At 49.4% G+C, this 10696-nt stretch overlaps 5 protein-coding genes across 5 annotated transcripts; 2 read left to right on the top strand and 3 right to left on the bottom strand.

The window, feature by feature from the left end:
* On the top strand, positions 1 to 920 carry AKAW2_80009S (alpha/beta hydrolase; the record flags this gene model as incomplete). Its single annotated transcript, XM_041680982.1, has 2 exons — positions 1 to 498; positions 561 to 920. 2 exons carry the CDS (start codon positions 1 to 3, stop codon positions 918 to 920), a joined length of 858 nt encoding a protein of 285 aa, XP_041547970.1.
* Positions 921 to 1367: 447 nt separating this feature from the next.
* On the bottom strand, positions 1368 to 2828 carry AKAW2_80010A (uncharacterized protein; the record flags this gene model as incomplete). The annotated part of the gene is made up of 1 exon (XM_041680983.1): positions 1368 to 2828. The coding sequence occupies one exon, from the start codon at positions 2826 to 2828 to the stop codon at positions 1368 to 1370; it is 1461 nt and encodes a 486-aa protein (XP_041547971.1).
* A 490-nt stretch (positions 2829 to 3318) lies between these two features.
* Positions 3319 to 5993, bottom strand: AKAW2_80011A (dynamin family protein; the record flags this gene model as incomplete). Its single annotated transcript, XM_041680984.1, has 3 exons — positions 3319 to 3551; positions 3599 to 4034; positions 4104 to 5993. The coding sequence occupies 3 exons, from the start codon at positions 5991 to 5993 to the stop codon at positions 3319 to 3321; spliced, it is 2559 nt and encodes an 852-aa protein (XP_041547972.1).
* Positions 5994 to 8472: 2479 nt separating this feature from the next.
* AKAW2_80012A (uncharacterized protein) lies at positions 8473 to 8772 on the bottom strand (the record flags this gene model as incomplete). The annotated part of the gene is made up of 1 exon (XM_041680985.1): positions 8473 to 8772. One exon carries the CDS (start codon positions 8770 to 8772, stop codon positions 8473 to 8475), a length of 300 nt encoding a protein of 99 aa, XP_041547973.1.
* Positions 8773 to 9906: 1134 nt separating this feature from the next.
* On the top strand, positions 9907 to 10313 carry AKAW2_80013S (uncharacterized protein; the record flags this gene model as incomplete). Its single annotated transcript, XM_041680986.1, has 2 exons — positions 9907 to 10141; positions 10204 to 10313. The coding sequence occupies 2 exons, from the start codon at positions 9907 to 9909 to the stop codon at positions 10311 to 10313; spliced, it is 345 nt and encodes a 114-aa protein (XP_041547974.1).
* Between the last annotated feature and the right edge of the window lie 383 nt (positions 10314 to 10696).

Below are 10696 nucleotides of genomic sequence, written 5' to 3' on the forward strand. Positions count from 1 at the left end.
ATGGCCATCAACGAGAGCACCAAATTGGCAGTCGTCATCTGCACAGGTTCCTATCATACTCCTGCCCCCTATGAGCCCTTTAGGCAATCCCTTGAACGCAGAGGGTTCGAGGCTTATTGCCCCCAGCGCCCGACATGTGATCTCACCCAACTCAACGTGGGGAATATTAATCACCCAGACTTTGACTTGGGTCCTCCGGCTGAGGGCTATCCCACTGACTCGGACGATGTTGAGGTCGTTAATCAACTTCTTGAAAAGCTCATAGTCCAAGGGGGCAAGGATGTCATCATCCTCGGCCATTCGTCAGGTGGTCTCATTGCCTCTCAGGCCGCTGTCCCCGAATTACAGTACAAGTCTCGTCAAGCCAAGGGTCACAGGGGGGGTGTGATAGGGGTCTTCTTTGAAAATGCCTTTGTGATCCCTGTTGGGGAGTCAGTACATACCTTCTTCCAACCCAAGGAGGGCCCGATTGTGACGCCGCCATTCATGCGATTCCATGTAAGTTGTTTCTTCGCACATCCCTTCTTTAGACCAACCGTGATTGACGGTAATGTTGTTAGAAACATGGAGCTGCTGGCTTGGGAACCATTGTGGAAGCCCACCGATTCATGTTCAATGACCTGGAGGCGGATGAAGCAGCCAAATGGGCCGCAACATTGACAGCATCGCCCATCAACACAGGCGTGCTGACCCATGACGTTTACTCATCGTTGCCCTGTGCATACCTAGTCTCGGATAACGATGCGACACTGCTTCCGCAATACCAAGAAGCAATGATTGAATTGCAAGCTCAGAGAGGCATCGCATTTACCGTCTATCATGCGCCTACCGGTCACTGCCCGCATCTGAGCTGGACGGAGCACTTCGTCAGCAAAGTAGAGGAGTTCGCCGAACAGTGCCGTCGACAGTGCCGTGCTTGACTAGTGAAGTGTAAGACATGACATGTATATAATGTCAAACTAGAGTCTCGAGTCTTCATATAGGGTATCGATTGAAGTTATCAAGGTGTCCGTGTTCACCACGATTTGACTCAGATGCTAGCAAGATGGTGCTATGTTTTCTTTCTATACCTATGCCTGACAAATATTTACTCGCTGTTGGCCCTATCACTACGATCACAAATTATCGGATTTCTCTATCCTATTGTATAATTGCTGTGCAAGAGTATCTTAAGCTCCCGGTAAAGATTTATGAGCGTATATGCTGGGAAATATCTCTACTGCCTGCCAGTAACATCATATATTCGGCTCGGATATGTAAGTCTCTCGCAAATGTTCTTCATGGCATATAACATTGACCCGTCTCTCTCAACTGGTGCTGGATCTCCCACCGTCGAGCGTTCCCAAAAAAGATCACATTATACCCTCCTAAGCCTGTTCATTCGCAGCTTCTTGTCTCTTCCTCTTCAGTACCTGGTAATATTCTTCAGTATACTCATCTGGGTCCCATGCCAATACCTTATTTTTCATCTCGGCAAGCTTCTTGACTACCAGCTGCTCCATCTCATCTCTTTGGCTTTCATCTAAGAGCTTTACCCTTTCTTTCCATGCCTCACTTACGTCGTCAGTCTCGGTGGGTCCATAATACCGTTTGTCAATCTCCAGCCAGTAAATCGCATCGAACGCAAAGCTATGCAAAACAGCATACACCACCCAGAAGTCGCCGGTCTCCCAACTCTTTTTCATTTTATCTGATAGTCGAAGCTCGTTGTGCAGACCCTCGGCATCCTCACAGTGCCGTAATGCCGAGAGGAATGTCTTGAGACGTTGACCAAATATTCGTTTCCAGTCCTCGATCCCTTCAGACCATTCGTCTGGATTCTCGATCAGAAGCCACCATGGCGGTGCGAATGAGAACTCGACCGGTGCTGCATAGGTAAACTCCCAGTCCACCACACCGGTCACTCGTTTATCGTCATTTAGAAGAATATTCCCTGGTCGGAGATCATCACACCAGAGCCTGAATGGCCCATGCTCATGGCGTGCGCTGAAGAGCCTCTTTTCCTTAGCAAGTTTGTAGAATAGTTGCCTTGCAATGTACTTTCGCCGACAGTCGTCTGCAGATTCTACTGCATCGTTCCTTTGATGGATCAAATGCTGAATGTTGAGCTGTGCTAACGCTTCCATGTACGAAGACGTAGTATTGAAAGTGGCGTCTGGTGGTGGAAGCTTTGAGCGAGGCAATGTTCCCAAACGAACGAGCTCGTTCATGTTCATTGATAAAGGGCGACTGGCTATTTCCCAAGTACAGTCATCTACCTGCACAAGTGATCCTATCAAGCTGAATTCTGGCTTGGCAAGCTTGAGAAGAATCTTTCCTTGTTCGGCGTACAGCTTCCAAAGATCCTCTTCATTGATGTCTGGATTAAGATACCCTCGCTCCTTCTCCGGACAGCTCGGTGCATTCAATTCAGTATACATGTTGGTCGTGTGTTCAATATGGCTCATCATAATGAAAGGGCTGAGTCTGAGCGGACTATCATCTCGTGTCCCAGAGTGAATAACAGAAGGGACCGGGATTGACGTCCGATTTGACAGGTATCGCATCAAAGCAATTTCGTTCCTCGTCTTTTCCTCGGGGAATATGATTGCTCCAGGTTGCGAAAAGCGGATATCAGTCGCCCCTTGCGTGTACTTCATTTGCAAGACAATGTTAAAAGAGCCAATGCCGATAATACTGAATTCGGGGTCGTCGCCAGAATCATGTGTCAGGATAAAACGCGCAATGGCTTTCTTCACTTCGATGTTAAATAATTTATTCACCCAAGTGTCCGAGATTTCGTCCGACTTCCCCCATGCCACATCGTCATAGCTCATTTGGGGCTTCATATTCGTTAATGCAAGCGGTATAGTCGCTCCCTGGTGACTCCGTCAATTCGGTAGGATACTGAGTATGGGTGACAAATATTGCTTGAGCACCCCATCCGGTACAATGTACGCGAGCATTACCCGGCCTCGGGAATGAACCATTTATACCATTTGCAAAGTCGAGGGTTGGGGCAATATATCAAGGAATATGCCGTCGAATAAGCCACGAGAGACAACGTTGGCAACGGAATCAGCCGTGGTTAATCTATCACAACATGACAACCTATCAGTTCAGCAAATGGCTCTGAAAATGTGCCAGATCCACGGAGTGATTCTACAGTATATACAAATAGTAATGTCAACGATCGGAGATAGCCCGGGCTATACACTATCTAAGTTATGTTACATGATCAGAAATCCGGCAATACTTGAGAGTAACCACTTCAATTGACCTTGTTAGCATTGAGAACCATCAGCAAGCTATTGAATTTCCAAGTTTACTCGGTATATTTCACTGATTGCTATTATCTGGGATGAAGATTCCGGAGAACAGGCTGGTTTGGTCCGGTGGTGGCACCTTGGCTTTCTCCCCGCCCTTTTCATTATTCTCAGCAGTGGGGGGCAGTCTTACCCTGGGCTTCTTGGTCACGAAGTCGAAGTTGGTTGACAAAGTCGCCTTGGGCGGGTTTATCGCGCTTTTTAAGGGCGGGTTTTCGAGGCCCTTCGAAGACGGGGTTTGCGGGGCTGTTATACACATGAGCTAGGTCCTGTCTGGTAATATGACGACTTACTTGTGAAACTAAAGGCACTTGGGGTTAAGCCTCCGTAAAGGGGCTTGGTAGCTTGTGATTTAGGAGTCTTCACTTCTTGCGGACTTGGAAACAGTGACGACTGAGTCTTCGATTTTGCCGCTGTGACTGGCGGGCGAATCTCCTGGAAGCCAATTCGTGGATTTTCCAGCTTTTCAATTGAAGGTGGGCCACTCAATGAAGGCTTTTGGATGTTGAAGGTCCTCAGAGTGCGGAGGCCAGCCTGCAATTTCTCGACCTCGCTGGCCAAACGGTCTCTCTCGTCGCTAGTAAAGGATGGTTCGGAGGCTAGTTCTCGGACCTGGTCATCGTGCATATTGTTAATTACCTGGCTAGTCAGAATCCGCTGTAGAGGGTCAAGAAGACAATTTTCAATGCCCAGAGTTGCGATGTTGTCGACGAAGGTCACTATAGCAGTCTGCGAGAGAGAAATTAGCACGCGCCCCCAATTTTCCTGAGGCTGGATTTTCTGCTGTTTCGTACTTACATCATAATATGCTTGCATTTGGTCGATGATATCAGCCGCCGCATATTCATCGCGGTGCATTTCCAGGTTGGAAGTTGCTTCTTCGATTGCTTTCATCGAGAATAGCGCTTCCCCCTCAGGCTTATAGCTAATACTAGATTTGAGCTTCGTCTTCAACGAAGATAACTGCCGTTCACTTCGCGCCTTTTGAATCTGTGTGAGGAAGCTCTTGCCCACGGGCAGCGGGTGGCCCCGTTTCGTGTATGCAGTCAGCTCATCGAGCTTGGCCAGCAAGTTTTGCCTCAGCTTGTCCAATGCAGGCTCAATAATCGATCCAGCCAGCAAGGAGAATGTATGATCGTCGGCTGTGTGCTGCATCACAAGTAACGCAAAATACCGCACTGATTCCCAGGTCTTCATGAGATGCTCTTTGGCAAGTCCTTCCCATGGAAGGGACTGATCGCGAAACAGGCTACCAACGAGGAGCTGGTTGGCGCTGCCTGGCAGCTCGATTCCTCTGTTTTTCCGGGCCTGTTCGGCGACCTCCTCTTCCAGACTTTTCCGAAGGACATAATGTGGTAACTTTCCAGATAAGTAAGGATTTTTCAAGTCGAGTGGCGTGGATTCCTGACCGAACCCAGGAAAACAATCCACGATAATCCGCCGGGACCCTCGAGCGGCCATGGCGTCAGCGAAGTATTCATTCAACTGCCTGATGACAGCCCGGAGCCGCCGGAAATCGTGAATATCACTTATACTCTCAAACGCACCAAAGAACTCGTCGGCATAAAGCCCGTGCAACGCTTGCCCTGTGATGCGCTCAAAGCTGGTGCTGATGTTGAGGAGATATCCCCTTTGCTGTTGTCGGGTGGTGCGTGGGGAGCCCAGCTTTGAGAGCGCCTTCTCCCGATCAGCAGCCTTTTCTTTGATGTCGGCTAAAAGCCCGGGGAGGTTACCACGAATTTGAAGAAACAGAATACTGCTGAGGCGCCGCCGGAGACTCTCGATTCCGACACTGTTCCGGGATAGAGATGACCATCGGCCCTGGCTGAAGAATTCCTTCTCTCTTGCATCGCGGGCGTCATCCGGTATATCCCTTGTTTCAAAGGAGCGATTGCGCAGAACGTGCCATCCTAACTGCAATCGAATCTTTTCATTAGAGACAAACTGGAGATACGTCTTCTCCTCCTCTGAGTCGGGTTCAAGAGTATCCGGTTGCGTGATGATTCCGAGCGTGCGCTCCCGCTTTGGATCAAACCGTTCAGCAATGTTCAGAACCTCTTGGAGATGGTAGTCGGCCTTTGCGCTGATGACTGCAAGGATGATGCTTCTTTTATTCTTCATATACTTTTCCGTCAAGGTTCGGACAACCCTGATTCCTTGCAGGCTCTGGTCCTGGCTCACAGAGTAATAAAGGCCAGGCAAGTCCACCAAGGTCAATTCTGGCTTATCGGGTCCCAGAATCTCGACCTTGAGAACATCATCACTAAATCCAGAATTCGCTGTTTCATTTACGCCCGTGTAGCCTTTGGCCTTCTCGATGACGGTTGGTAAATCATTATCGGCTGGGGAAAGCTCCTGTGCAAACTCCTGCAGAATTGCTCGTTCTCGTGCATCCTTACGCGATGGCCCCGGTTCAATGGAGATCTTGATTGTGGGTGTTGGGCTCCGACGCAGGATCACTTCGGTCGCGAATCTCGTACAGATGTTGCTTTTCGCTGGGAATCTAACTCTGGAGATAGCTTCAAGGACGGAACTCTTTCCACTTGACTGGTTACCGCAGACCACCAGCTGAGGAAGTTCCACGAGGCTGCCAACTCCAATCGCTCGTAACTCGTCGATGCCATCTAGTAGCTTAGACTGTTCTCGTTGCAGCTGATGCAACGCCTCTTCCGCGGGTGGGGTAGACATGACAATGTAGCTTTGGTTAAGTCAGATAATGGGACATGGAGTATTGCGACCAAAGCGAGGTATTACTTCTGTCGAGGCAGGAGATCGGATTAAAAAGGCGATGCCAGCTTCAGGGACATCACCCATCTACTCTAACCGCCCAGTCCCTTGAAACCGAGCAATTATCTGGCACAGCGACCTTGCATTAGCGTCTGTAACGTGATGGGTAGCCGGGCAGTCTGTCTGGTCGGCCGGTCGAACACTTCGGCGCTAATGAGGGCTCGGTGGTTCAGGCGTAGCCAATCGCGCTTTCCAGAGCATAGTATAGCCTCTGTCTACATATCCAAAGGAGGCGGAAAGAGCACTTTTTGCGCATGATGTGAAAACTTAACTCGCACTTACAACCTTTTCTTGCTATGCATCCCAATATCGATCCACAGAAGCACTGCAAAAATTATATGACTCGCCCAGTGGCTGTATTGTATCCCTGCATCAACAAAAGGGAAGCTGGTTCCGAGTCAGAACCACCAATAGCTTCCCCCACTTGGCTCCCTGATCGGCTAAACCAACCTATCACGAGTCTAAGGCTGCCCGTTAACGTCTACGGAGGTGTTGCGGGGGTCTTTATCTTCTCCCCTGCACTGTCTCTTGTGGGGAAATATCTTTTTCATTCATCCTACAGATGGTCGCGAACCGATGCTTTGGAGTCCTGGTCAGCGCGTCGACTTCTTCTACTGGGTATATTGTCAGCGAATACGGGCATCTGAAGCACTAAATAGCTGGATGCTATTTCAGACAAGAATTCCTACATCCAATTGCTACCGCAAACCTAAGAATGTAGATCTCTCGCAGATGTTGCCATTGGGGATGCTATCGGCGGGTGGCGGCAGAAGTCCGCTCCACCTTTCCGGGCGATTTATGTACATGGGTGCATATGTGTGGGTACGTTCAACCCGAATGCACTGTGAACTGTCTGTGTACTATAGCACCAAGTCTGAGTTTATTATTAGGGTTGTACATCTGATACTACTTGGGGAGGATTGGAGTCAGTGACGAGAGATCATCATACTACTAATGGAAGTCAACTGACCGTCTATTGAGACACACCATTCGGCACTGAATATATATATCCATGCCATTCAAATTTACACCGTGCGAAATTATGAGAGCTAACTGTGAGAGTCGAACTTCTGGTAGTACTCAGAGTATCCTTGAAATAGTAGTTCTCGTAGAACTAGCAGTAGTAAGTGATAATTGGTGGTATTATTTGAGGATGTAGTCACCAACACTGTTGGACTCTCGAACAGTAAGTAGCGTTTATGACTTCGTGCTCGTGAACAGCAGACTACTAGTAGAGAGACTCAAACTTGAAGCCTTTGTGTGGGACAGACTACTAAACCCTACTGAAAATGAATCTAAAATAGTCATGGATCTCCGATAATACTTAGAAATCCCATGTTCAAGTATTACTCCGTTTAATTGGTATCTTCTGTCCTGAGAATCCAGCCGAGGCAACTGAGTACACGTGACCAATTCCAGCCCCGTGTGGGATATAACTGACCGTGTCCAAATTCGTATGATACTAACTAAAAACATGGTAGGGAAATTCTAACGGTAATGCTTGTCGTGAGCCTTTCCTTCCGCCACCACCTACGAACTGAATACTTTGCATCTTGCTCAATGTCAAGTCGTGTTGAGGGAAGCGGAAGATGACGGCGGAGTGGATCCATCCGTGTCCAGTTGTTGGGGATAACCCCGAATCCAAGAATGTTCGGTGGAGCCCACCAGCCGCGGCAGAAGGCAGTAGAAGGCGCAGAACTCCCGGGCGGGTTGCCCGGCGAGGCAAGCGATTATTATTGACATGATTAATGCATCCCTGCCGATCGGCGGGCCGCGTCGGAGCCCTGCGCGATGAGGCAGAAGGTCTAGAGCATCTCTTCGAAAGTCTAGAATTCCCTCGAGGGATACATCTATCAGATGTCATTCATTGTGTTCTGGGGTCCAATCGCGAGGTCGACGGAAGAATGATCATCTCGCGGAGCAATTGATCGGACATCCAGAGTTACGCCGATGCCCCAGGCGAAATGGCATCTTCACGACTTCTCTCCCCTTCTTCATCATCGGGATGGAGAGCATGCTCGTCCCGCTGCAGATAGTATGCGATCGGACGACATCTACATTCTACGGAAGGTAAGGCGGGTTGCTCGGCGACTTTTATACTCTTAAATCTCTCTGCGAGCCCGACGCTGCGGGATCTTGCTTGGATATCGCCCGAAGTTCTTTGCGTGCAGCTCCGATCTTGTCAAAGTATTCTACAAGTATTAGCTGCAGTAGTATCTGTTTTCCGTATCCAAGTCACTTTCTTCCAGCCGAACCGGTCTCCGTCCATTGCGAGTCTGTGATGTTGGAAGGGTGGTTGACGAGAGTTGTGAATATCGCCTCTCCTCCGCTAGTCCATCGACCAACCTCTGGATCCCTGGGAGATGTTCGCACAAATCATTTAGATAAATAAAGCTGGCTGGGAGGGATTTTCATCCAGGTCATTCCGAGGCGACATGGTTGTCCTGGCACAGTGTGGCGATTGTGAACCGGCCACTGCCTTGGCGTTGTCGGTGTGACGCGGTTTGCTCCGTGTCCATCCCCATCTTCTACCGAATATCTGCGACGTGATGTGGTGGGATAGATTGAGAATCATGTTGTTGAGGTTGCACTGCCGACTGCTTGGTGTGATTTTATCTGGCATTGTGAGGGTCCAACATACTGTCCACATCATCACCCCAGTGATAATCTTCGCCTGCATCGTGCCCCTCAGCCCTGCCACACTGTTCTATTCTTATCGATATCCTGCATTCCAGCTATTCTTAGCACAGTGCATCCCACTGGGCATTGACAGGTTGCTGAGTGCATCGGCAATGAATGGTGACAGATGGTGATGCGGTGTTCAGCTGCACCAGCCAGCACATCCCGACTGACTGCTGCTTGGAATAGAAACATCAGTCGGACTGCTTCTCCAACACTTCACTGCGGTCGCATCCGGGCAATAGTCATAACAACACAACAACTTCTCTCGTGTTCCCAATAACGAAGCCAGGAGGCTTTTATTGCCGATAAATCGCCCTGCCCTCGATTATCCGATTTGATCCGGTGATCCGGCTCGTCCACCTGCCGCGAAGGATGAACAGGATTCACCAGGGCCACTCCATCCCACTGTGGCTCCATGATCGCCATCCCCACCCGGCCTGGGAAACCCCAAGTGGTAGACGTGGCGCATCCGAGACATGCATGCAGTGAGCCGTCTCTGTACCCAGCCCCCCTTCAGCCCCCAAAGCTCCCAGCCTCAGCGCCGCCCAGCCCCCGCCTTCGATCGATTGATTGTAACCTGGGCCGGCAGTGGACTCTCGCTCAACGGCGGGAACTGAGGTAACAAGAAGTAGAGTGAATAAATTGAATAGCAGAGGTAATTATACTAGTGAATACATTCTCTAAGAACCCCAAGGGCCAAAGAGAAAAAAGGCAGAGCTTGGAAAGACGGTGAGAGGATTCGCCGCTCTTAAGGTTGCAATGGCATCATGAGAGGGTCCAACTCGGCTGACGGACGGCATCACTTCTGGTCTTGAATGGCAGGGATCGTCGAGGCAAGGCGCCGATCTTTGCCCCCGCGGATGCGCGAAATCCCCAGTTGACGAAAGTCTAGGCTAGAACTAGTAGCCGGTGGTGGTTGTTGCGGGGAGACCGATAACTAGGGCCATTCACGCTGACTGACAGTCAGTTGTCTATAAAAGAGGGCATGTACCTGCTACTTTTCTCTCTATTATCAACAACCGCACTCCTCTAGACCTAATGATTCATATAAGTTTATAATACCTACGACTCTTACACCACCCTACTACATCGAGAAATACTCTTCATCTCCAATCCTATCTCAACAGCCAAAATGCAATTCACTCTTCTCCTCTCCGCTCTGATGGCAATGGTCATCTCAACCCTGGCCCTCCCCACTGGCGACACTCGTCTCGCTCAACTTCGCCTATTCGGCGAACCCGGCTGCTACGATGAAAACATGGGCGAACTGGGCATTTACCGATCTGCTCTCAACCAATGCAAAACCTTCCCCGGTAACCAAACGATCGAGTCCGTCAGCTTTGAATACAATGTCGCCGGCTGTGGTGGTAAGCTTTTCTCCTCTGCTAGAATTCTAAATTTTCGCGTTCCCTGCTAATTCTGTATACAGTGCAAATCTTCACCGAAGACAACTGCTCCGCCGGTCAGCACAACGTCACCCTGGGACAATGCCTCCAAGGCGACGCCGAATATGTCAGCTACAAGTTGGTGTGCAACTAGGCGCATGACTTCATGATAATTCCTACGATAACGTCGATGCAATCTGAGTGGACGGTGGATAATGAATGACTGAATAATGTATAGAGGGAAGGAATGGCCACTTTCCCTGGCAGTCGCGGGGAAATAATAATCTTGTGTCTATACGGCCAGATGATGATGGATGATGGAAGTCCTTATGACATGTTACGGTCGCGAATGTTGTACTTAATATCTACTAACTATACGGATAATATACAATCATGCCATAATGCAATAAAGCAAGCATTTAATGTGTGCAATACACGGTGCCACTTGTAGGAGCTGCATAGGTCGCTACGCACAGCGCGACACGTCTATCATGGAGAATGAGTAGTATTTGGGCAGCTCGGCGTTGTCAAAATGCT

Source organism: Aspergillus luchuensis, chromosome 8, assembly GCF_016861625.1.
Source record: "Aspergillus luchuensis IFO 4308 DNA, chromosome 8, nearly complete sequence".
In the NCBI taxonomy this organism is placed as follows: domain Eukaryota; kingdom Fungi; phylum Ascomycota; class Eurotiomycetes; order Eurotiales; family Aspergillaceae; genus Aspergillus; species Aspergillus luchuensis.